Here is a 26,059-nt window from a genome sequence, read left to right as displayed (position 1 = left end):
TGTCGTTGCCTTTATGTCAATATCTAATATTTTTATGCGCATGTATGTGTGTCAGGTTTGTCATAGGGTTCTCGCATGTCAATACGTCAAAACTGATATTTTGATCCAGTACTGATTAAAAGTTAAGTTAAAAAAAAATCAGCTCTTTCTTTAAATGAACGGGCGAAACCTGCAAAAAGGTAAACGCTACCTGTCTGGAACAGATATTTGATATTTAAATTAATTTTTTGAATTTTTTTCTTTTCAATAGGAAGTGACGTGTTCCTTAAATATCACGTGACTCCGTTCAGCAATAGGGGCCGGTAATCAGAAATTTGAAATGTGCGGGGCGGGCTAGCTGTTAGCACACAGTAGTGCTCTTTTTTCTTTGTATCCTGTGACCCATGGCGTCGTATCCGAGTATTTCGCTCTTTACAAACACACGGCCTGAGTCTCCGGCCAAGGTGTTTGCTAAGCTGAAATCCAAAGTGCAGAGAGAAATGTGTGCGAAGGAGGGGGGCTTCACGGGTAATAGTCCGCTGTATGCTCCAGAGACTCGGGCAGTAAATTTGAATCCGCCCTGGAAGACGATACACAGCCCGTGGATGATCGATGACATGAAGGGGAACCAGAGGTTTGATTCTTACTCCAGCGAGGCAGAAGTCTTGACTCTCTCGCCTATAAAGAGTCCAACAAAAAGCCCCAGCAATCCTCAAAGGTCAGTAGAAGAAGTACCACACGACGCCGAGGCAGGCAACACCCTCAGGTCCAGACACGGATACACACCAGCAAAGAAGAGACATTTAATGGAGTCAACGGCCATATTTCATCCGCTGGTCAACACAACTCGGGTCCACACAGACGCACCCCCAGCCAGGGACCTGGCTGCTTCCACGGCGACCTACTGGACTCCAGTAAAGAAAGAGGCTCTGGAAAATAACCGTGCATGGACTACGTTTGAGGAGGGATGTGCTCCTCTGGAGACACCCACGATGTTTTCCCCCATCAGGAAGAGATTGAGGAGAGGAGACGTTTCAGATCAGACAAAACAGATAAAGCCTGTCAGTGAGACAGACACTAATGTGGGACAATGTGGAGTTCACCTCGGATCTTCCGCAGTGAAACGTGAGATTTTTACTCCTTTTTAGCTCTTTGCTTTTGTCCTTTTTAAGATGTTAAAACTTCTAAAGCCTCCGTGATTTTGAACAGGGTGCAGTGCCACAGGGGGGAAGCTGATGTCTCCAGCCAAGGTGTTTGCTTATATGAAGCAGAGGGAGAACAGAAGAGAGCAAGAGGAAGTTAAGAAAGTCCTCAGCAGCACCAGTGAGCTCCTGGATAAAGGCCAGTGGGTTTTGAAGTTGAAAGCGTGCCTAAATTCAGAATGTTTACCACTAAAATGTAATCATTTAAAAAAAAATTTATATTCATGTGGGGTTTTGCACAGGCCGTGACTGTCAGTCCAATGATGGCCCAGGCTGCTCAGCTGACAGAGCTGAGTTCGAGGTCAACACCTCTCCAAGTGTGTCAGAAAGTGCAGATGCAGTCACCCGGCCCAGATTAGAGTCCACCGACAGCCACTCAGACACAGACCCTGCTGAGGATGTCTGTCCCCCTGCTGTCTCATCACAACCTGTCCTGCTCGAAGACCCGCTTGTCCTTAACACGCCGCAAATCTCCATTCCGAAAAAACACAAGGCCTTGATTAACCACAACCAGTGGCCTCAGCACACAACTTTGCCGAGTGTGAGTTGACTTGTGAATTCCTCTTAATCTGAAAACGTGTTTTGTGCAGAGTTGGACAGGAGATGACTTGTATCGAGCTACCAGCGGGATCTGTGATGTCATGGCATTCACTGTCTTCCCAATGAATCATGGGAAGTTTTATGTCGAGTCGAGCTGCAAAAATTAATCGATAGAAAGAAAGTGAATTGCCAACTGTGATTATTGATTTATGGTTTGTCTTCTTTCTTTCCAGCTAAATGTTTATTTATTCCAGACTCTTAAACATCAGGAATTGCTGCTTTTTTATGTTTTATGGAAGTTTTGGACTGTTGAGTTGACTAAAGAATAATTTTGAACCCAACAATTATTGTCACAGGCATTTATTCCAAATTTCTTGGCATTTTATCGACGCAATCATGCGTTTTATTTTTATTTTTTGAAGTTTTTCTCGTCTTTTTTTTTTTTTTTTTTTTTTTTTAATACGGTTCCTGTTTTCCTCTTAAGCAGGAGAGTGTGATTTATCTTAAAAAGTGGTACCTCCGGAGGAACAGCAGCGGCCTGTTTGTTGGAGGACTCCACAGGTAAGCGCGTGGTGATTTAAATGATTGGCCCATTCAGTATGTTTGCTGATTTTATGAGAGGAATCAGTTTGGGACACCATTCTGTAATACACCCATTGTTTTGCTGCAGAATGTATGTTTTTAAATATGAACACTGAGATTTGTTCCACGCAGGGAGGAGAACATACCGTGGAACAGTAACATCATAGTGGAGAGAGTTTCCACCACTGTGTTGAAGACCGTCTCCAGCAGGGTTTACATCTTGGTGGGCAAGATGAAGTTTGTTGAGTCTGGTAAGCTGATGTACAGTACATGTCCTGCGTCTGCATTACTGCATAGAATGCGTTTTGCAAAGGCCGCTACAAATTTGCGTCCTGCATGAACTACTTCTCCTTAATTTGACCACTTTTTTTTCCCCCACTGTAGAGTTTCCCCGATGGTTTTTGAAGAAGTTTGAAAATGGTTTCCCTCCAAACTGGAAGGAACTAAATGAGAAGTTTCAGTCCGAGTCAAGACAGTAAGAATAATCGATGCTGTTAGAGAAGATGAACATTTTTTGTTTGTTTTTTCTGGTGGTTTTGCCTAAAATATATGAATTGCAATAATTAAATCAATGTTGCACGATGGAAGACAAATGATGAATTTTCTTTTGGTGCAGGAAACCCCGCAGGGACAGGGAATCAAACCGTCAGATGAGAAGGGTCACGGCGAGGACGTCGTTGGATTCCTCTGCCCTCAAAACTCCAATAAGACAGTCCAGGAGAAACACGCCACAGACGCGTAAGTGCAGGAGAGAAGCATCAACTCATTTTCGTTCTAACAATGAACTGAATAAATGTGGCAGCCCTAACTGAGTATGTATTGTTGGCTGAATGTTCCTGAAAAGTAAAGGAAATTTACCAGCAAAAATATGCAGGAACCCTTTGTTGTTCTGAGCCATTTATGAGTTTTTCACCCTTGGAAAGAAGGAAACAGACTAAAATTCACCCAGAACAAATCAATTTCTTAAACATGCACCACAGACTCCATAGGGGGGCCTGCACCCACATAGAAAACCTTCAATCCGGAACACTCAATGCTATGCGCAGGAATATTCACTTGGACGTCTGCCCCTCTTCTGCAGGGGTCTCCTGTCCTGCCGCCACTTCCTCCTCAACAAGAGTGTCTCGAAGTGGTCGTGTGATCAAGCCACCGCTGGAGTACTGGAAAGGAGGGAGGGTCATTCTGGACGCTCATATGAATGTTACCATCTTTGAGGGTTATGATACCTCCATCTGCCTCCCTGTAAGCGTTCAACATTTAGCTTGTTTGCATTCTTTCATAATTATCACAAAAACATCTTTGTCTTGCATCCAATATTACATAGCTGTTTTTCATATATATATTTATTTACGTGTCTTGCAGGATGTCACTTCAAAAGTGTCTACGAGGGCCTCTCTGGACTCTGCCCAAGTGCCCCAGCCCTGCAGTAAAGGTAATGTCATGTGAAGTAAAAGTATTCCACCCTTTTGAATGATCAGATTAGGTGTGAGATGCGTGCTGACAAATTCTTCTGTTTCTAGGCCGCAAACAGCGCGAGTCCACCAGCAGTAACGAGCCTCCAGCACCACTGAGGAAAGCTAAAGCTCCTCCCCGCAAACGAAAACCCGCCAAGGTTCTTCTTGATCAGAGGCCCTCCATTTCACCTGGAACTAGCAGCCCTGAAGAAACCTCTGTGGACCCACAGACCCCAAGCGAAGCCCCTGAGAAGCCCTCAATACGGAAGTCCCAAAGAAAGACCAAGAAGCCTTGGCTGGGAGAGCAGAAACGGATTGTCCCACCTTGCAACGAGTCTTCCACAGATAATGATAAAATATTACAGCATCAGTCATCTGATGAAGAGTTTAGTGTCAAGAAAAAGAAGCGCGGGACAAAGGCGCTCGGGATGCAGGGCAGGAAGTTCTCTCCATCAAGTCAGTCCTCAGGCGGGAGCGGACAGAAACCCAGGAAGACGGCGAAGGTCCCAAAAAAGAACAACGCTGCACAAACAAAACCTAAACAGAGCAAATACACCAAAAAATCATCGCCGCCAAAGCCTTCGCTTAAGGTGACCCAATCGAGCAAGAAACACAAGGGAAACAAAGTCAAGACTGTCACTTCCAAAGAGGAAGATGAAGACCAGTGGAGCGAGGCAGAACTAAACACGCTGCAACAGTAGGTACCATGTCCCAGCGCTATGAAAACAGAGAGAGTAGAGAGTAGCAACTTGTTTTTGTTTGATTTCCAGAGCTGTGTCCAGCTTCCCGAAACACATCATAGGGTACTGGACAAATGTGGCGCGAATGGTAGGAACACGTTCTGCAGAGGAGTGTCACAACAAGCACATGTCCCATGGAACTGATCAGACTCCTGTCAAGAAAAATGATAAAACTAAAAGGAACTTGGCGAAGGCCCCAAAAGAGGCAGGTAAGGAAAAGTCAGGGACATGGCTTCAGGAATGAGCACGGAAGAAAAAGTGTCTATAGGAACTGAGTTTGTCTCCTTCCAGATCTTCCTGTGATATCTGCGCGAGTGGGGACCCTGAGGAGGAAGCAGCAGGTGCGGCAGTTCCTGGAGGCCATGCCCAGAGATGACGTAGAGGACGTCTTCAGCTCTGCACAGAATAAATGTTTCGAGGTTTGTCTCCCTCTGATTTTAGTATTTTACGAGTTGTCGATGAATTCTGTGATCGAGAGATTGTTAAGACGAGTTTCCTCGTTTGTGACCATCTCTCCACGATGGATAGATCCCCTCCATGTGTCCCAGTGAAGAGTGCGACTTCACATTATCAGACTTGGAGCCCATGAAGACTCCCACGTCGTCACTTTACCCTGAAGCGAAGACCCCTCGCTGTCTACATATCACTCCGGGAATGATGGGCTCTCCAGACAGGTACATGTTGACTGGCTTATTCTTCTCCGACTCAAAATGGAAGAGCCAAATTAATAGATTCCTAATGTCTCTTTGTCTCTTTCCAACATAACTGACTTGCCTTTTTTATTTTTAATTAAAGGATGACTGATGACAGGTACGTCTTTCAACTCCAGAAGAGAATGAAGAAAAGAAGGTTCAACGTCTACAAGCAAGCGCCCCCAAAGGTAACAGTTATGTGACTGTCACTCTCAGAGATTCTTGTCAGATTGCTCCAAGCATGAATACCAACACAACTGGCGTCTTGGTGTCTTTCAGAGTTTCACGCCCACGCCATCGGCTAAACAAACGACAAAAAGATGTGGAAACACAGGTGAGCTACCTGAGAGTTGTGCTGATTCCGAGCGTACACCGCTTCAAAACAAACAGCGAGATTTTGAAGCAATATCGCCGTCTGCCTCCCTTCGATAACTGTATTTTCTCACCACGACGAGTTAATCCATGCTATCCACTCCCAATTAGGTGGTCGCAGGCAATTTTATTTGTTTCCAGTTAAATTAGCAGAATTTCCTCCTTTCCTCCTCCTTTCCTCCTTTTTAAAATATTACTATCTTCAGTACACCTTCGATCCACACGTGTTGGTTATCTCCTCTGACTAACCAGACAGACCGAGGCCCAGCTGTTGCCATTCCCCTGATGTGGCCGACGAGTTGATCGACTGCTGACACGTACACTTAGACTTGGTTATAAAACTAATAATTTTTTTTTTTTTTTTTTTTGAAAATGAAGAAGTGGAATGTGTGGATTGTTTGCATTTCCCTGTTTTATGTGAATCCTCTATGAATGGTGTACATGCTGTGTTTCGCTGTCGATAGGAAAAATGGGAGCTCAACTCGCCAAAAAAAACCCTTTACTGTCACGCGTGTTCCACTTTTATTTACGCATGCGTAACATGAATGGCTGATGAACCTGCTAGAGATAATATATGATTTACTTGAATTTGATATTGCCTTAATTCTCTGAAATGGCCCTCTATGCACATGATATTAGGATGTAGAGATAAAGCGTATTATGAACTGGATCAAGGTGGTTTGAGGAACACTGAAATGTGACATCATTCAGCGAAATATGTTGTTCAATTATTGTGTCAGAAGATGTAACAGCCGTCCAGCACTGCTTTACATAGACGACGTCATCAGCAAAGGTTGCGACGCCTAACGTTGTCAACTCTAACAGCTTCTTGTACTTCCACAGCAGCAGAAAAGCTCTGTTTGCTCAACCTGTTGTTTGTTCACCCCCTGAAGAAGCAACATTTTTTTAAGTGAAATCTTTTAATTCTTCTTCAGAGGTATCTCATTGCTCGTACCGGTAGGTACGTGCTCACCTTTGTACCGTTAGTGTTCAAAACTTGTTTTGTCCCACTTCAATTTCAGTAAAAGCTGGAGAAATGAACAAGTATAACACAGCGCCCCGGGGCGTAGCTCAAGATCAATCATGGGAGGAACAATACTGTTGGTAACTTGGTTCATGTCGCTTATCTTGATCCACTTCTGTCTCCTTTCACTAGAAAGCGATACCTTTGTGGTTTGGGAGATGTTTCCTGACAAGGCTGGAATGCTGTCGGAAAGTGGAGAGGAAGAGGACTTCTACTTCTCAGACCATGACTGATCCGAGGCCGTGCTGAAATATCTGTGGAATACAATGAAATATGAAATAGTCTTTGTAAATTAAAATGAGCTGATCTCAGGGGCGCCGGGGCCTTGTCCTCATGAACAGTGAATTATAAAAAGTTGAACTTTTATTTCACATGTAATTAGTCTGAGGATTGTTTTCTCTTTCGTAAGCTAAGAATCTAACCATGAACCCCAGATCCTTACGAGTAAAAAAAAAAATAAAACCTGAAATGTATATATGGAAAAAAACCAAACAAATCTTTCAAACAGAAGACAAATGATTGCACTACTTGTTTTTAAAAAAAGGATTTTCTTACTGCTATTGTCCTCTAGAATATATATGTATATATATATTTTTTTGTCCTTGTGTAACTTTATTAAACATTCTTCAATCCTCATATTATCGTCACTCATGTTGGAACGTACTACTATCCACGTGACTGTGGTGACCCTCGTCTCAGCAGGTGGAGAATGTGGCCACGGGAGGCGTGTGGTTTAATTTGTGACGCTGTCGAACGGAATTTTTGTCACCTTAATTCACGTAAACCGGATAATTCGGAGCCCTAAAAGCGGCCATAGAGATTCATTTATTTACATTTTCAATGGGCATAGAGAGCAAATATTTAAAACTCAATTTAGTTATTAGTTTATATTTCATGGCCTCTCGGTGCCCCCTAATGAAGACGAGGAAAGAAAAAAAATACCCTATGAACTCTTGTGTGATAATAAAGGACCTTTTTCATCCCCTCATGGTTCAGTTTGGATGCGTCGGTTAATCCGTGTCAGTCACTGCGTGAACGCGCTGCAGCTGATCACGTGAAGAATGTCATGTGACCCCTGCGCGAAGCGCAGAGAGTCCAAGAGAGTCAACAGACACACAGCGGCTGAGTGTAGACCACCGGGAGAGGTCACTATGAACACACCGTGAGTGTCTGTTTTTCTTTCTTTCTCTTAAATCGTTGTCGTTTATTCTGGACTTCTTACGAAAACAAAGCCGCCGGTTGACGTTTGTTCTCCAGGAATGGAGCGCGCGTTGTGTTTGACGTGTTTGACGTTTGTCCTGACCTACATAGCTAGCTGCCGGCTAACACTGCAAGTTAGAGCTGCTGTAAATATGTGTTTCTGCTCTAAGTACAGCGTTGGCAGTCCGTTTGTTTATCTCTCTTTTTTTAAAAATTAAATCCCAACCATATTAAGATAGACTTCTTGAAATGTCCTTGCTGAAGTACGTGTTAGTTTCCTGGTTTCACCCACGCAGGTGTTGATCTTTATTCTTTTGTTTCTCTGTCGCCAGGCTGAACGTGCTCATCCCGTTCTTACTCAGCTCCCTGGTCTGGAGCGGATACCTGGAATATGACCAAGATGTCTTGTGAGCAAAATACATGAACTCATCCTTGTGTCCTGAATTAAATGACACAATTTTGACATTTTACAATGCATGTCTGGCTTTTTATGGTCTGATAATACAATAAAAGCCTTAACCATTTAAAACTGACTGATGAGATGTGTTCCTAATGTGTTTGTTGTCTTTTTTTCCATTTCATTGAGTTGTTTTGAAGGAACCACTCTTACTGACTTGGGTTTCCTGACGTGGTTATTCGATATTCAGCCCAAAGAGATTCTGATATTAGTATCTGCGTCAGGTTTAGTTGATCAAATGTAATCTTGATCTTAGACTGAACAATTTTGTCATTTTTTTATGCTGTTCTTTAATTTACACACTTATAAAGATGCTTTTGTCAAAGGTCCTAGTATTTTCTTTCTGCTTCCCTCAGGATGCCAGAGGACTGGACTCATGTTGGTCAGGTCAGACCAACAGAGGAACTGGAGCTGACCTTTGCCCTCAAGCAGCGGAACATTGACCTGCTGGGAGAAATACTGGGAGTGGTGTCGGACCCTGACTCGGCTCAGTATGGTAGGGCAACCCTAAAAATCTCCAGAGGCTTTTTAAAATTTTTTGGATTAGATTCTCAGCTGTTTGTGTATTCAAGCAGGAAGAGTATTCATATTTCATTCCTTCATACCTCTCTACTGATAGGACGTGACCATTTTTTTTCCCACTTTGACCTTGTTTTTGTCCTATAAACAGCTTCCATTCCTTGCAGGTAGTGACGCAGGCCTGTTCTCTCCTCCTCAGGTAAATACCTCCAACTGGGTGAAGTCTCCTCTCTTGTGCGTCCATCTGAACTGACCCAGAAAGCGGTGCGTCACTGGCTGCAGAGCCATGGGATTACAAACTGCCTGACTGTTCAAACGCTGGACTTCTTACAGTGCACCATGACTGCAGAGTAAGCATCTTTATTTGCTGCTTACTCAACAGTAGTTTAAAGTTTTGACGTGCTCTTGACACAGTGAAGACACTTTTTTCTGCCTATTTTCCTCTGTGCACAAAGAGGGATGTGCTCTGTCTTATTTCATGAGCTACTTCCTCTTTCTGCGGCTGAAATCTGATGACAGTCATAAATCTTTTTTTCAGGCTATTTGATTTAAAAAAAAAAAAAAAACAACTGTTGAAGAAATGTTACACTTTTTAGATTTGTATCAGTTGTTTTTGTTTGTTGTTGTTGTTGTTTCGAGGGTTGCTGAGTCACTCCTCCCAGGCAGCAAATTTCACCGTTACATCAGAGACGGCCATACTGTAGTGAGGTCCTCCTCTCCGTACTCTGTTCACGACGATATCCACCAGCATCTTGACTTCAGTAGGCACCGTTTCGATACTTGCAACATACCCAGCTATCATCTGTTTGTTACTGACACTGCTGGATTGATAACCGAGTGTCTCTTTTTTCTGACAGTTGGAGGGCTTCACCGCTTCCCCCCTAAAGGGCAGCAGCCCTCGTCCAAACGGACGCAAACGCTCTTCAAAGCGGGGCTGCATCTCGGAGTGACTCCTGACGTGTTGAGAGCCCGTTATAACCTGACAGCAGCTGATGTAGGAGCGGCTCAGAACAACAGCCAGGCTGTCGCTCAGGTGTGGTGAATTGTTGAATGTTGTGCTTTTTGAGAAAATAAAAATATTAGCACATGTGCTAAAAGCTCACTATGACTGTTAATACTTTCTCACTTTAGCTAGCTGTTTCTCTTGTAGTTCTTGGAGCAGTACTACCACCCAGCAGACCTGGCGGAGTTCATGAGCCTGTACGGCGGGAGCTTCAAGCACCTGTCCCAGGTGGACCGGGTGGTGGGCACTCAGGGAACAGGAAAGGCAGGTCTAGAGGCCAGTCTGGATGTGGAGTACATCATGAGTACGGGGGCAAACATCTCCACTTGGGTCTTCACTAATCCAGGTAGGAGAAGTTGTGCCTGAGGTTACATGAGTGTGTGTACTTGTATGACATGTCACACCTCCAAAGTAAAAATGAGAGAGCCTAAACCCTGCAAAAAAAAAAAAAAGTTTGTGCTTTGCTTATCTTCATCACAAATGCCTGATGTCAAGTAAAAATGTAGGCTATGATTTAAAGATTGCGACACGTCTATATTCTAACATCTGTCACATTCTGATCCACTGATTCTTTTTTTTTTTTTTTTTTTCTCCAGGTCGTCATGAATCTCAGGAGCCGTTCCTTCAGTGGATGATTCTGTTGAGCAACATGACGGACCTGCCATGGGTTCACACCATCAGCTACGGGGACGATGAGGACAGCCTGTCCGACGCCTACATGACGCGCATCAGCACCGAGTTTATGAAGGCTGGCGTCAGAGGCATCTCGTTGCTTTTCGCCTCTGGTCAGTTAAAAAAAGGAGGAATAATACAAAATTACATCTAAACGTACAACGACATTTCCAGAAAATTCAAAATCATTCTTATCGCATCAGGAGAATGTGAAGGTCAGAGAGCAAACGCAGCTTGGCTGTCTGCAGGAATGCCTCACCCTTTCATCACGTTAAACTGTATCTTTTTTATGGGAACCTAGTCAAAACCAGTTCCTGTTGTGGGCTGCGTTAAAAAGAAAGATGAAGTGAAAACAATACTTCTGTAAATGTTGAGCCGAGGCCTGCGAGAGTCTGTGAGAATTGGTCTGGTTGGCCACATGTCAACCCACTGGCTTTGCTCTGTTCTTAGCGGCCTGTCGTAATCTCACGTAGGAAAACACTGGTATTGTGTTAAAGCAGCCATGAGTGCCTGCTGGTGCCAGTAAGTTATGCAGTACCGTGCTTGTTTTTCTACTGTAATACTTTCGAGGCGGCCAGCTGATACTGTTAAGCCCTCCGATATTGTTTTGCAAGTCTTTTTTTAAATGGGTCTAATCTTGTATGTTCAGGTGACAGTGGTGCTGGCTGCAGACACATGGGCCAACAGACAAACTCCTTCAGGCCCAGTTTTCCTGCCTCAAGGTAACACATGAACACTTCACGGCTACTGAAACAACCACTGGGGACATTTGCGTGGAGCTTTGTGTTACATGAAAGGCTTTTGAGTTCAATATTGATTACAAAACTGTCGAACATTCCTCATATTCAAGGATTCAAAAGCTTCGAATTTGATGAAAAAAAAAAATCCCCAAATGCCACGTGCTGTTCTTGATGTTCCCAGTCCATATGTGACCACAGTCGGCGGAACCTCATTCAAGAACCCATTTCAGGTGACGTATGAAGTCACAGACTACATCAGCGGAGGAGGCTTCAGCAATGTCTTCAAGATGCCCGACTACCAGGTAATTCTAGATGGAACGCTGGGTCCTACTCACTCTGTTCATGCAGACTGTGTGGTCATACAGTGTATTTACCCCCCCCCCCCCCCCCCCCCCAGGTTGCTGCAGTAGAGGGCTACCTGAAGACCGGAGCAGCATCCCTCCCTCCTCAGTCATACTTCAATACCAGCGGCAGGGCATATCCAGACATCGCTGCGCTGTCTGATAACTACTGGGTGGTCAGCAACAGGGTGCCCATTCCCTGGGTGTCTGGGACCTCGGTAAAATATTTCATACTAGATTAGGATTTTTAGGGAATTGGATACAGCTGATACAGCAACATTTTGATATCACCATACTTTTTCCCCCTGATATAGATATTCCACCTCTTCAATATTATTTTCAGATCGTAAATACAGTACAAGTTGCAGTAGGTGTCGCTTTAAATCTGGAGGAAGTTTGGCTTCCAAATGAGAAGAGGGAATAACAAAGAAAAAAAAAAAAAAACGAGATTAACGAAGAGAATGCAATTTGCAAACCTTGTCTGGTTGCCATTAGACATGCAGGGAACACAACCAACTTAGGAAACTCTCCTTGCAAGACACAGTATCTGTTCCTGTAGAATATTGCAGTACATCAGGATATCATGATACGATCGCATCACAATACGTACTGTAGCTTGAGGTCCTTGCTAATACCCACTCCTATACAGCTGGATAAAAAAAGCAAGCTGAACATAAAGTATGACTGACAATTTATTATTCAGAAGATCATACAAATGAATGCTATTACTTAAAAATGAAAGGTTTAGAGAGTATATAATTTATTTAGCATGTACTGCTGTGAACGCTCCCTCCCTGCCTCCAGGCGTCGACCCCAGTTGTTGGTGGAATGTTGTCTCTCATCAACGATCAGCGGCTCCTGAAGGGTCTGCCTGCCCTGGGCTTCCTCAATCCTCGCCTCTACAAGCTCAAGGGACAGGCTATATTTGATGTAAGTTAAGCTGATATTCTAGTCTTAACATACTTTACTCTCATTATATGAACCTTTATCACATTTAATATAAACATCTGACAGTAAAATATTTATAATTATGAGACGAATAAAGTAAAAGTATAATGGACCCCCTGTAAGAAGGAGGAAGTAAACCTGATGCGGTCCCGGTCTGTGGCGGTCTTTGTGCTCTTATCTCCAGGTGACTGAAGGTTGTCATCTGGGCTGTCTGGATGAACAAGTTCAGGGCCAGGGCTTCTGTGCTGCACCATCTTGGGACCCAGTTACGGGCTGGGGAACCCCGAATTACCCTGCTTTGCTGGCTGCGCTTCTTGCTGAGTGAAAATGAAATTCCTGAAAGGTAAAAGAGTCGGAGCAGCTTCTGCTCTGAGAGCAGGTACTATACACACATCCAAGGTCCTGAATGAGGGGCCGATACCAAAGGCAGGATGGGGAGATGGAAGGGAAAAAAAAGCCTGAACTCTATGCCTCTTTTTCTTTTTGTTTGTTAGGGTAAAACCATGCATTTATCAGATCTGCTGGAATGATTTATCAGCCTCTTAAGGATACAAGTGTAACCCCCCCCCCCAAAAAAAACGCTTGGAACTGTTAAGTTATCTTAAGATCAGGGTGAGAAGTGCTTTTACGCTTCAATGCTATTTCTCTCATTCATTGAATTCACTTGAGCCAAGTCATTCAGCCTTTAGGGGATGGAAGCAAACTGTTACCAAATACTGCCACTACACACAGCAATGGGAAGCGTGCATTGTTGATTTCTATGCATTCAAATGATGCTGCAACACATATCAATCACTAGCTAGATTCACATTTTTTTCTACTTCTGGCTATTTTTTTTTTTTAGATGAGTCTGTAAACTAGATGCAATAATATAAGATCAAGAAAATAAGCATCACACTCTTTTATATTAATGTTGAGATGGCCATTGTTTCTCCATTTTTGACAATTCTGCAGGGATGAGCTGAGAGTTTGATTCGATGACAAAAACATACTTAATATGCAATGCTAAAAATATGTGACGAGTCAGGAACATACTTTATGTGGCCGAAGTTCAACAGTACCATTTTAAGACTTGATTTTAAATGAGTTTGTTGTGGTTTGAACCACCGGAATGGATGCACTCGGTTTTTTAAAATTTGAAATCTTCTAAGTATTCAATGTGAGACTACCTGTGTCGTACTGCTTGAGAACACGTTAATAAAACAGAATTTTTACTTTGAGGTGTCACAGGATTTTTTTTTTTTTTAATAGTATGACGATGTTGCTGTTAGAAAAACTTGAAATTTTAATATGTCATTCAAGATATCTGCAATATGAACATGGCTGCTATGCAGAAATAAAGTTGGTAGATCATGTGTGAACACAATAAACAAAAAGACACTGGAAAAAACTGAGTTTGCAGTCATTTCAGTTAATTTTGGGCACTTGTATATCGAATAAACTGATTTTAGATGTGATGTCTCCTCTGGTCTGAATTCTTATTTCATCTGGCAGAGAGTTCAGGCCAGCTTTTACAACTTGATGCAACTTTAGTTTGTGCTGGAATGAAAGTGAAACTTGCATTTCTTTAATAAAATGACTAAAGGAGGCAGGCTCAAATAAACCCTGCAGTTGCCAAGGTAACCTGTCACAGTCTACGTCGCTACCGAAACGCCCGAGGAGCATAAAAACATTTTGCATAACGTTACGAAAAACGACACTGTCCGTTGGTAGTGCAAGGGGGAAAAACATTTTAATCATTGATCACTATTGAAAATCACATGGCTGTTATCTACACGATTCTGATATTGCATTGTACAAAATGAAAATATGCAAAGACCACCCACCCCCCCTTCAAACACACTCGCGTGAAGGGGAACAAACTGAAATCTCTCCAAAGAAGAGCAACAGGGACTTTCTCACTATGTACAACAGAGCTTGTCAGTGTACAATATGCACACTTAGGGAAAAGTACAAAATTGTCATTGCTGAGGTTTGATGCAAAGTTTTGACTTCTACTGCAAAAAACATTTTAACTGTCTGTGTTAAGGTATAAATACATTTTTAGGTGCAGAACCATGAATTAACATCTTCACAAGAAGAAACTGTAAATTGTTCCTTTCAGGTAGCGCCAAAGTAGGGTAGAGTAGGAGGCCTGAGGGTCAGGGTTCTCACGAGTTTCTTGTTCCGACCTCCTTATCAAAAAGTTTGTGAAAGGGTCTTTTTTTTAAGCCTTCTATCTAGAGACGATACAAAGGGGGACTTCTTATCTCACAACAAAGCAGGCCACGGGACATTTAATTGTCTGTCAAGGAGATATGGGTCAAATCCTCCAGTGTACGCTCTCGTTGCTGTTTGGTTCTGGGTTGATTCACTGGTTGTTTTTAGCTTTTGCGTGTGTGAGGATGTGAGACTTCAGGTTGGTTGACTGAGCAAATTTCTTGTTGCAGCCATCAAAGGGGCACACGTAGGGGCGGTCTCCAGTGTGAATACGCACATGTGTGCGCAAGTTAAAGTCCAGGGAGAATCGTTTGCCACAGCCTTCAAATGTGCACTGGAGACGAGAGAGACGGAGGTCGAATAAACATCAGTGTATCAACTTAGGGCATTGAGCCAAATACATATTTCAACACACTGCAACTTTTTTTTTTTCCTACCACTGACGGGTCACATGAAGGGTAAACAGACAATGAAAGGAACCCACCTGGAAAGGTTTTTCTCCTGTGTGTACGAGTTGATGCCTCTTCAGTTTTGAACTCTCCACGAATGCTTTGCCGCACTCTGCACAGACGTGCACACGAGGCCCATGGGTGTGCAAGTGCTTCCTCATCGCAGAGTTATCCCTGAACATCTTGGTACATCCCTGGGGAAGAGGAGGAGAGAGACCCGGAATAAAGCTACCTCCTGGAGACATAATCACTTAAGAGTGCAGCTTCCAAAACTGCATCAGAGCAACATAACGGGCAGAGTTTTAAAAAATATATAATGTGGGCAATGAAGACATAACAGAGTTCTTGTTCTTACTGTATATGAGTAATGATGTCAGAGTGAGCACCACCTACTTTGTGCGGACAGGCTATCGTCCTGGGTGCATCGTCCTCCTTTATTTTCCTTGGCTTCATTCTGTAATGAAAAACACGTAAAAATATATTGACTTTACAACAGCTGATTTTGCTTGGGGAGTATGAAAACATATTACATTGCAGTTTTCTGTTGAACACCCAAGTGTGGTATATGTAGTTTAAATGTACTCCTCATCACGATCCTGCATTTTAAAGCTTTTTTTAATGGATGAAAATGGATGAAACTGGCCGACTGAAATGCACTGTCCAGCATTTAGCACCCAAACGTGTGCGCTCACCTTGCAAACTCGGCCAGCTGTTTGGGGTCTGACAGATCGATGCCTGGGATGCCCCCTGGCGGCAGCTTCTTCCCCGTCATGTACTCTGAATAATCTGGAGGAGAGTTTTCACCCGTGATCTGCTCTTCATGGTCTATGTCTTTCTTGTCATCTGGAAAAACAAGAGTTTAAAAGAAAGAAATAAAGAAAGAAAGAAAACGTGTTAACAATTACAAAACAACCAGAACACGCGAGGGAATTGATCAACATCACATGACACATGGCTTCCCCGGAGTTTGTACATCTCCCTGTCACGATCTTCTCTGACAGCCCCCACCGGCACAATCATCGATTACTTTATAAAGAATTACGAAATGTCATAAACAATCCGTATTCCTGTTCAACAGCCTGCGACATGATAAAGTAACATATGAGATTATTTAATATTTATTAAAAAAGGTGGCACTGTATATACAAAAATGACAGCGAAACAACTGCGTTAAATATTTAGTTTCTAGTCAATGTCCGTGTCAAGTATTGACTTTTTCTTATTGGAATGATAAAATGCGTTCCCTTGCCAAAATAAAAAAGTTTACAAAATTTACAATTTAACGATGAAAACAGTCGAAGTGGGTTTTTTTTAACATTAATTAAACTATAGCCTACCAGCAGGGTAGACAGCGTTCATATATTTGGTACACATCCATATCATAATCTATCATAATTTATTATTCGTGACAAGATTAAAAAAACAAGCACAGCGCTGTTCACTTTAACCCGGTAGACTCGAAGCGTAATTAAAAAATAATAATAAAAAGTTGTGAAGCGGCTGAAGGCAACAGCATTCTAAAGAATGAGGGGTCCCTGAAGGCACCACCTCCGCCAGCTGAACTGAACTGCGCCACAGCGGCCTAGCGGAGCCAGCTGCACTCATTCCCACTCTCGCCGCCATCTTCGTCGGCCAAATAAACGCCATTTTTTCGGGCCGCCATACTTTCTAGACCGGGGAAATATGGCGGCGCCCATCGACACATAAAACATGGCTTCCCATAAAAACAAAAACATTTCAAATGGAATTCAAGTGACTCTTAGCTGGGAAATAGTTTCAACTTTCGCGGAGGACAAGGCCTCAACCGGGCCCTGTCCTACGGCACACACGCTGAGAACAAAGCGTGGGGGCAGCTTGCAGGAATTCACTCAGGACTGAGAACTTACCAGATGCCCACATAGTGACTGAAAACTCCCCCTCCAAAGTCTTTATCTGGACCTGCTTCTGTTCCCATTTTCTGCCCATTTCTCCTCCGCTTAGGTAGCTCTTTTTGCCTGCTTTCTTCCCGCTTCCAGCCCTCTTCATCCGGCCTGTCGACGAGCTTTTCCCCGCGACAGTTACCAGAGTCTGTTCGATATAGTCCTCCTCCACGGCGGGTACAGGAATGAGGATCTGGTCCTCAAAACCATCATCTGTATGTAGTTCAGAGTCATCCTCACCCACAACCTCTTCCCTAGTCTGCACCAGGATCACCTCCTGGTGCGGGTGAATCGAGTTTGAATCATCCGTGTCAAGAGGCTGCAAGGCGATCATAGGCTGGTGCTCACCGTCGTCTCCAACAACTGTTGTTTCGATTGTCTCTACTTCAATTTCGTGCAGTTCCACTATCTCGGCTGGCATTTCAGACCCGTCCGCTTCTATGTACAGGGTGTCCCCCGATGCCATGTTAAAGTTTGTTTTTCCTCCTACTTCAATCTTGTATACCCCTGCTCTGGGTTTCTCCTCCGTCTACTCAGCCTTCCTCCTCCCTCTCCGACAACAACTCCTCACTAGTATGCTCTCGCCGCCACTGTGCTCTAGTTATGAAATCTCGCGTGATTTGGACTTAACACTCCATTTAAAAATTTAGAGGCGCATAAAACATGACCAGCAGCTTAATACTGTGACCGAACAAACAAACAAAAATCATTAACGGAAGCAAAAGTATTAATGTAAAACCACATGTCCCAGTCCTCATGAAACATTGTTTTAAAGACTGAGTAATACGGGGGTAAAAACAATAACAACAACAAAACAGATGGTAAACAATGGTGACAACGAAAATTGATGTGCAGCAGGTTAAATTAAATTTAAAAAAAATGAATTAATAAAATAACCCAAAATATTGAAAATGAGCATATGAACGTGTGAAGTTGAGCAGCATGACATGTAATTTTTTCGCGTTTAAATTTAACGTATTTACGGGATGGCAAAAATAGTTGGCTGTATTGTGCTTTCTTTATATTTTTTGCTTCTTGTATTGTTTAAAAAAACAAACCTAAAATAAGGAAAAAAAAAACACACCAACAATAAGTACCTAAGTGGTTACCCACATTCTCAGTAGGTGTAGTTTTGCAGCCTGCCCCGGTCGGGGAGGGAGAGAGGGAGGGACTTGTGGTCACACCTTGCACCTTCACCATGTTACCGGTGTGAGTGGGTGTGCCCCGATACTGCGAGGGTTTGATGACACAGTAAACGCAGCCAGTCGCTTCAAACACAGGCAGGATTCTAGTCATGAGTAAGACGACAGGTGGAAGAAGTGACTTTGAATGGGTTTACGATGACCAGCCGCACACTTCCAGAAGAAAAGAAATACTGGGTAAGATTTTCTGTTAGAATAATCGACCTTCGTTAATGGAGGGCGACTTAATATGTGCCTTTTTTTTCTTAAACAAAAGCTTACAGTAGGTTATGAACCTAAAGCGCGAGTTTCACTTTTTTGACCCCAGCCGACATATAAATTCGTAGCCGGTTAAACCTGTTTACTAGCCGTTGCTGAACGAGCATCAGTCCACAATGGATGCAGGGAACGTGTGAGTTCAGATTTGCTCTGAAACCTAAATTAATTCCTAAAAAACAATTGAACCAACTTGTTGAAACATTTTATTAAACCTCAGTGGGGAAGTTAATATGTTAGTTTGCTATTCGGTGCAATAACTTCCAGTGATAATTTGCAATTATTAATATCAAGTTTCGAATATTTTTAAGCGTTGTGGGTGTTTCCACTTTGTGCAGCTGATTCTAACATTTACTCAACGTATTTATTTTTTAATCAAAAGTCTTTCAGAACGAGAAATTAGAAGCCAAACTATCCGCATGCCATTATTTCATATGCATTTGCTTTGGTGTAATTTTTCTTCAAGAGATCCGGGGTGGTCGGGGGTTTGGTAAAGCTTTTCTCTGGCTTATAAGACAATAAACACATTTAGCATCTGCAGCTGATAATGCCTCTGGGCTTGCTAAGTAACAAGACACATTCCCAGTCTGCACAAACACAAACACTCTGTTGTGCATGAAGTGAGAAGAAAGGCTTTATGGGAGTCAGACGCTGCATTTATGAGTTGATTCATATTTGTACTGCTTTTGTATTTGTATTACTTGAAGTACGTGTGATGAATTTTCCTGCCTTTTTCTCTCGCAAGGATATCAAATCTGCCTCGAGAACAGGTTTCTGTAGGTTGCCTGATTTATTCTGTGAATTGGTGCCCAAATCCGTTTGACCCATGTGAAACCTGCTTGTGGGTTTTGTTCAGCATTTGCATGGTTTCTCTGGAGTCAGAGAACCATCTAGAGGTTGATGGGTTGTTTGACACCACCGAGCTTTAAATTATTAAAGTCTTTTTTTGTTTTTATTCTCCACCCCATTCAGAGGAGTATCACTGAGGGATGCAAGCGTCAGAGGTGATCTCACTTCCTTTTACATTAGAATCTTGAATGTTTTGTTTTCCATGTGGTTTTGTGATCTGGACGACTTCTCTTTTGACAGCCAGAAAGTGTTGGCGGAATTTGAATGTCAGAAATCTTTTTTAGCATTTGGAATTTTCTAAGGACGTAAACACTTGCTGTTATAGTAGCAAGTGAGCTCAAACGGGTAAATTATTGCTAAAGTACCTCAATATGATTTAAAAGTTTCAGTGAAAGTGGTTAAAATCATTTGTGTCAGATGAGCTAGTATCCTCTTTTTCTTTCTTCTTTTTATATTGTCTGATTAGTCATTTCACTCTCTCCCCCATGGGCGCCAGCAAATGAAAATCTATCAACACTGTTAAAAATAAATAGAGCAAATGACTCATTGGGTATGAGTTCCCATCATACACCACAAAAGAAGAACGCTCCGAAGCTCGTATGCTTGGCAAATAAAAAAATGCTCCCATTACTGAAGGATCGCTGTAGATCAAAAGGTAATTCAGCTAAACATTAACAGAGTAAAGGGGGTTTAGTCAGTAGAGGGATGTCCTGAGTTCAAGCGTGTAGGTTACCCAGGTGAACCCAGTGTGCATTTGCATTCGTAATGTAAAGGCAAAGAAGAGTCACATTTGCATGTTCTGTCCCTCGTTGTTGTATTCTGGAATCTTCTCCTGACTCCCTGCGATGCTGCTGTTCGAGCTGCATGACCCCCCCCCCCCACCCCCACCCCCGAAGAAAACCTCTTGTAACTTTGCATTTTAGCCAAACCTATCAGTTGTATTTTACAGCGAGTCAAGCTAGCTAGAGCCACTCCTTTGAGTCTCAGTGTAATGTCCCTCAGCCAAACATCACCTCCACCAGTTGAAAAGATTTTGTCAGCAGGTGCATCCCAGGAGAAGGACTGGTTCCACCTAACAGGCTGCGTTGTGTTATTTAGCCCTGCTGCGATTGTTTGGATGATAAATTGAGATGAAGGATTTTATAAAGATTATTTAGAAAAGTCAGGGAATTTGTTGTTGTTGATGTTGTTGTTGGATTCATGAGATATTTTCCATCGTGCACATTTTCCTGAAATTAAATTAATCTCTAATTTTCTTCCACTCTCTTTTTCCAAAATTTATAACCTACTTTCTTTTTGTCATACGACCTCTCCTGGATTTATTCTTCTCTCTTTCCTCAGCCAAATATCCAGAGATTAAGTCTCTCATGGGTCCAGACCCGCAGTTGAAGTGGGTGGTATCGAGCATGGTCCTCACCCAGTTCCTAGCCTGCTACCTGGTCCAGGATCTCTCCTGGAAGTGGATCTTCTTCTGGGCGTATGCCTTCGGCGGCTGCATTAACCACTCGTTGACCCTGGCTATCCATGACATCTCCCATAATGTGGCTTTTGGCAATAAGCTGGCAAAGTGGAACCGCTGGTTTGCCATGTGGGCCAACCTCCCGATTGGACTACCCTACTCCGCCTCCTTCAAGAAGTATCACATCGACCACCATCGGTACCTGGGAGTAGACATACTCGATGTTGATGTCCCTACGGACTTCGAGGGCTGGTTCTTCTGTACCCCGGCCAGGAAGGTCGTCTGGCTCTTCCTCCAGCCCTTTTTCTATGCCTTGCGACCCTTGCTGGTCAATCCCAAACCAGTTTGTCAGCTGGAGGTCCAGAATGCAGTTGTTCAGCTCACAGTGGACTTGCTGATCTATCACCTGTGGGGGCTGAGGCCCATTGTTTACCTCATCGCAGGATCCGTCCTGTGTATGGGCCTTCATCCCATCTCTGGACACTTCATAGCTGAGCATTACATGTTTCTGAAGGGACATGAGACATATTCTTACTACGGACCCCTCAACTGCATCACCTTCAATGTGGGGTATCACATGGAGCACCACGACTTCCCGAGCGTACCTGGCAGTAAACTACCACAGGTGAGACTTTGATCTTTACCAACAGGGAAAGCCTGGACTGCTTTTTTTTCCAAGACCGTTATTAGTTGAGAATCAGAACATTTACATCACCACTAGGTGTGGGGTGATAAGACGGGCCTCTCCTGCCATTCAGAACCTAACTAAAGGTATCGACAAATGCCACATGTCAGAATTTTTTTTCTGCAAATATTTATCAGAGGAAAGGACAGGTTTTGTTACTGATTAACTGCTTTGAAAACAAAGATCAGACCTCAAGTGGATACCTGCCTTATTGACACGGCTTGACACCCAACTCTAGAAGGAACTTGTCATGTTGGTTGGAGAGACCTAGCTTATACGATATTATAGTAACTCTAAGCATGTAACTATCAATAAATTCATCATCAAATTAAAAAAAAAAATATGTTACTTTGGAAATTCCTCTGACTTTTAACTCTTGATTACCAGAACCAAATGCTAAATTTCCACTCTGTGTTTTCTCTTTGCTTTGGTTGCCAGGTGAAGCAAATCGCAGCAGAGTATTACGAGTCCTTGCCTCAACACACTTCCTGGACCCGGGTGTTATGGGACTTTGTGTTTGACGACAGCATCGGCCCTTACGCCAGAATCAAACGGGAGTACAAGCTAAACAAGCAGGAATAGATGTGCGACTGATTGTATTTCCCTGAAACCAGGAATGTGAATTTCATTTAGAAAAATGCATGGACCACTCTTAAATGTCATTCTTTAGTTAAATTATTCGGTGTCGTGTTTAGTTACTGTACAGAAAATAGAGGACATTCTCATCTGTCATCAGTGGCATGCTAAGTGGGAATCGAACGTGTTGAGAATCCAGATATGGCTGTGTAGTTTCCTTACTTCATAATTTATTACCTTTCTGCTCCTGTAACAAACAGAAGTTGTGATAGTTATCACGTTTCTTTTTAAAGAACTACAGTAATATGCCATTATCTACGTTTTTGAGGCAACCAACCGTACTCGGCCGTCTGAATCCTCATCACATGCAGTCCCATGTGGTTTCCGACCGCCTCAACTGTCTGTGGTACTGTTTCCTGCGCATAACCACTAGAGCAACTTCAGAATTTCCAGATATCAGACATCAAGAACTCATTTAACCAAATCTTACTTCACATCCACTGTGAGGGTCTCTGCTGAGCAGAAAAATAAGCATCAGAACTTACCAGTCAGAACGAAGACGCCAACGGCCCGTCAGGAATTGAACAAACTGGCAAAAGATTATAAAGAATAGGGGAAAAAATAGTTAAAAAAATAAAAGTCTGTTATGACTCAGTCTCTGTAGGAGATTTTTTGTTTTTTTTTAAATTTTCTATTTTGCCTGTTTTCTTGTTTCAAGCGTTAGCTCCTGAGCTGTGTTACTCAAGTGCAAATTAAAGTCTACAACCATATTTCAGTGGTGGTGCATCCAGCACAAAAGCCAAGAGTGACAAAGATAAGCAGGTGGCTGGAAGTCTCCAGAGGGTCAAAAGTCACACAACAAACTAGCAGATCGGCACTTCTGACCATGAGAATCAAGAGCTTCCGGGGCCGCCGCGATGTGCAGCTTTGGTGCAACTCAACCTCTGTGTTAATTAACAGCTTATTTAAATTTGAGTAATTTTAGTGTTGTCAAAGAGAAAAAAAAAAAGAAATAAAAGATCTTTATAAGGAGATATTAGTGAAAAACAATGCAAGTGTGTGTTGTTATTCTTGATCTCATCTGACCCTTCTTTTTATTTTAAACATACCCTCATTTAAAAAAAACAACAACAAAAAAAACAAAACAACAAAACCCCCCCAAACACATACCAGAACACAGGGCTGGAGATGATGAGTGAACACACAGACACAGCAGGGTATTGTCTAGATGGTTTGACACGTCTATTGTTTTTGTTTGAATCAATTTACTTCCAGTTTTTTTGTTTTTTTTTTAAATCAGAACGTCGTTTGAGAGCAGACAGAATGCAACAACCAATATTTTCAACCACATCCTTCCGGCAAAGACACATTTCACTACCATCACATAGGCCTACCATTCACTTTCTGCACATTCTTATCATGATAAGATTTGCATATTACCAGAGAAACCGCCTTATCTTCAGCTACCGTTATCAAGTTCCAACATCTCAGATATAGAAGAGGGATTCTTCCTGGAAACAAACCACTATAATAAATGTACCACCGTTTGTTTTTGTTTTTGTTTTTTATTATTTCTTTTCCAACCAAATGAAAAACTTAATTCATAGAGATGGAGTTTTCATGCATACTTGGGAGGGTCACAAAGCATAGGATGAATAATGTAATACTACATGGATGTAGAACGAGGTCGAACAAAGGTGGCACATTTACAGCTACCGGCCTGTTTTGTGAACGAACCCCCGAACAGGTGGAGAGAGAGAAACCTTAACTTCAGTCACACCTTTTGACTTCCTAGATTAACTGCCCCCCCCCCAAAAAAAGAAAAAAAAAAAGATTTATGTCTTGAAAAGTAGAGGAAAGGCATCATTTCAAATGGCTAAGTGGGGTGTTCAAAATTTGAGACTCACACCAGCATGAACAAGGTCATAAAAAGCGAATTTCTTAAAATATGCCAGTTGAGGGCAGGTGGATCTGCAGCACCACTGCGCCCGTTATTGTGCTTTGTTGTCATCAAATAGGGATAAACTAAAAAAAAAAAGTTAAATAAAATAAAAGGCTGACAAAAATGGTGTGCAAGTTTCCTTTCTCCTTCTATAACATCCGTAAAATACTCATTGTCATCAACAGCGTCATCAATATCACCACAGTTTTTAAATAATAAAACAGTAAAAACTTAGAAAACAAAAATATTTTCTTCTTAAGACTTGGACTGAACAGAGAACAAAGAGTTGCAACACTGGGCTGACTGAGTCTATAGGTGCACAGAGAGGACCACAACACCAAATGTTCATCCGTCCTTCAATTCATCTTCATGGGTATTTTTCATCCTCTTGAGTTCATCGGTTCTTTTCGTCTTTCCTCATTCACACTTCCTCTTGCCTTCTTCCCTCTTGTTTTTTCCCTCCTTCCCGTGAATCCCTCCTCTCTTAGTGTCCGTTTTGCTGTCCAGCAGACTTCAAATGTTGGCACAACATCTCTGCAACGTGGCAACTTCAGGTCACAGAAACGTTGAGAGAACATTCCCCTGGTCCTCGTGTCTGTGCATCTGCGTGTCCATCCACCTCCAGATCCTCCTCCCGCTCTCCTCCTAACGTTGTTCCCGTGGGATTAGGATGTACTGATTCTGCCGATTTCTTGTCTGATGGCTGCGAGAGAGAAAACATTTTGGAGGATGACGGCGGCGCAGCAGCGGCGAAGAGTGAATTAGTATGAATTATTAATGTGGATGAGCTTTATTGCTACTGTGGCTGTAAAGAATCGACGCTGGGTATCGGATTACTCACCGTTAATAATTTCGTCTTTCACCTTATGCAACTCACGTACAACTTCATCCAAAATCTCCTGTAAAGCCAGACAGAGCAGGATGTTTCATCTCTAAAGCCCACAAAGCGTTTAGATAAGTGAGACTGTGGGTGAAATAAACTAACCTGTTTCATCCTGTCAAACTCGGTGTCGCCTTCGCTAGTGCTACCGACGGGTCTCACTCTGCAACGTGAAAAGATGAACCCAGTGAAAATAAACGCAGCCTTCACGAGATCAGACAACACAGTCCAGAGTTCTGTGTTGTTTAAAATGAATTTAATGTGAGTTTAAAACCACTAATCAGATATTTTCTCTGATTCATGATCTCATGTCCTACATTTTTCCTAGTTTCTGCAACACAAAGGATGAAATTCTATAAACTGGGATGCCTGGAGTCAAGGCTCGCAATATATTTCATGTTCAGACCCCCCCACCCCCAACTCAACTCCCTCTACTCTTATTGCAGACCTGGACACCAGTGAGGACTTTTCTGCAGAGTTGGATCGCTCCCATGGCTTCTTCACAGCATCTAAGGAGCAGGTAATTAAATAATTAAAGGTTATAACAAACGCGGACTTTCACGTAACTAATTTAGAATCTGCGCAGGGGATGTTTTTCAGTACCTGTTGAGTTCTGCTGACCTGGCCCCCGACCACTAGAGTCATCCTGCGAGAGAGAGAGAGAGAGAGAGAGAGAGATTCTATGATATCCTGGGTGTAGTATAATATAATAATATGACTATATTAATTCATGGGATTAAACATATAACGTAATAGGTACATTCGCCCCCCCCAGGATAAATCTGAAGGCTGACTTACTTCATCAGGTTTCTCTGAAGCTTTCCGTCTGTGAGAGGGAGGAGGGAATAAGAACATGCACAAACCATAAGATCTTTTTCCTAGTAAAGAAACACTGATAAGACTATTTTTGAGTGGGAAACAAATGGTAAATGTTGTTTTAATATGTTGCTGAATGGCTGTCTGACGTTTCCTGGACTCCACGCAGGATTCATTTAGCGTGTGTGCGTCTTTGCTGCTCTATTTTACCTGCGAGCTAGTAAGGCATTCATCTCCTGCATCAGTCCCTCCCCACCACCACCGCTACCACCACTAGACCGGTTGGAGTCACTCTTGCCACCAGAGCCCGGCGGACTGCTCTCATCCTGAACAACACAATGTATAATAGATTGTAGTTTTTCC

General features: G+C 42.7%; 5 protein-coding genes across 9 annotated transcripts in view; 3 read left to right on the top strand and 2 right to left on the bottom strand.

The window, feature by feature from the left end:
• Positions 1-243: 243 nt before the first annotated feature.
• mis18bp1 (MIS18 binding protein 1) lies at positions 244-7,176 on the top strand. Of its 2 annotated transcripts, none has more exons than XM_086183481.1 (16): positions 244-1,104; positions 1,189-1,320; positions 1,424-1,722; positions 2,206-2,282; positions 2,436-2,554; positions 2,688-2,778; positions 2,920-3,041; positions 3,385-3,545; positions 3,666-3,735; positions 3,824-4,454; positions 4,528-4,706; positions 4,789-4,916; positions 5,026-5,171; positions 5,293-5,377; positions 5,469-5,523; positions 6,718-7,176. In XM_086183481.1, exons 1-16 carry the CDS (start codon positions 384-386, stop codon positions 6,816-6,818), a joined length of 3,117 nt encoding a protein of 1,038 aa, XP_086039607.1. In that variant the 5' UTR covers positions 244-383; the 3' UTR covers positions 6,819-7,176. The 2 variants fall into 2 exon arrangements, with proteins under 2 accessions (XP_086039607.1, XP_086039608.1); XM_086183482.1 differs by having other exon boundaries at positions 249-1,104; positions 2,209-2,282.
• Positions 7,177-7,612: 436 nt separating this feature from the next.
• On the top strand, positions 7,613-13,685 carry tpp1 (tripeptidyl peptidase I). The gene is made up of 13 exons (XM_086183484.1): positions 7,613-7,747; positions 8,118-8,192; positions 8,599-8,738; positions 8,961-9,111; positions 9,401-9,522; positions 9,619-9,794; positions 9,912-10,110; positions 10,361-10,549; positions 11,086-11,158; positions 11,358-11,478; positions 11,574-11,735; positions 12,322-12,447; positions 12,650-13,685. Exons 1-13 carry the CDS (start codon positions 7,647-7,649, stop codon positions 12,788-12,790), a joined length of 1,776 nt encoding a protein of 591 aa, XP_086039610.1. The 5' UTR covers positions 7,613-7,646; the 3' UTR covers positions 12,791-13,685.
• A 41-nt stretch (positions 13,686-13,726) lies between these two features.
• yy1a (YY1 transcription factor a) lies at positions 13,727-17,617 on the bottom strand. The gene is made up of 5 exons (XM_086183486.1): positions 17,000-17,617; positions 15,806-15,956; positions 15,507-15,567; positions 15,149-15,307; positions 13,727-14,998 (listed from the first exon to the last, which is right to left on the bottom strand). The coding sequence occupies exons 1-5, from the start codon at positions 17,496-17,498 to the stop codon at positions 14,816-14,818; spliced, it is 1,053 nt and encodes a 350-aa protein (XP_086039612.1). The 5' UTR covers positions 17,499-17,617; the 3' UTR covers positions 13,727-14,815.
• Positions 17,618-18,236: 619 nt separating this feature from the next.
• On the top strand, positions 18,237-24,095 carry degs2 (delta(4)-desaturase, sphingolipid 2). Its single transcript, XM_086182357.1, has 3 exons — positions 18,237-18,411; positions 20,680-21,422; positions 21,921-24,095. The coding sequence occupies exons 1-3, from the start codon at positions 18,327-18,329 to the stop codon at positions 22,062-22,064; spliced, it is 972 nt and encodes a 323-aa protein (XP_086038483.1). The 5' UTR covers positions 18,237-18,326; the 3' UTR covers positions 22,065-24,095.
• The window catches only part of evla (Enah/Vasp-like a), a 34,580-nt gene continuing 31,419 nt past the window's right edge, over positions 22,899-26,059 (bottom strand). For 2 of the 4 annotated variants that reach the window (XM_086182354.1, XM_086182353.1), the window contains exons 8-14: positions 25,907-26,022; positions 25,679-25,706; positions 25,484-25,526; positions 25,329-25,389; positions 24,986-25,043; positions 24,842-24,899; positions 22,899-24,703 (exon numbers count right to left, since the gene is read on the bottom strand). In XM_086182354.1, the coding sequence (XP_086038480.1) occupies positions 24,666-24,703; positions 24,842-24,899; positions 24,986-25,043; positions 25,329-25,389; positions 25,484-25,526; positions 25,679-25,706; positions 25,907-26,022 (402 nt within the window). In that variant the 3' untranslated portion in view covers positions 22,899-24,665. The remainder of the gene's footprint in view (positions 24,704-24,841; positions 24,900-24,985; positions 25,044-25,328; positions 25,390-25,483; positions 25,527-25,678; positions 25,707-25,906; positions 26,023-26,059) is intronic. The other 2 variants (XM_086182355.1, XM_086182356.1) reach the window with 2 other exon arrangements.

Source organism: Aulostomus chinensis, chromosome 17 (genome assembly GCF_037954235.1).
Source record: "Aulostomus chinensis isolate RoL2024-O1b breed Wild chromosome 17, RoL_Achi_v1.0, whole genome shotgun sequence".
Lineage (NCBI taxonomy): Eukaryota > Metazoa > Chordata > Actinopteri > Syngnathiformes > Aulostomidae > Aulostomus > Aulostomus chinensis.
The sequence above is the reverse complement of the archived record's forward strand: the minus strand, read 5'-3'. Positions and strand labels throughout refer to the sequence as shown.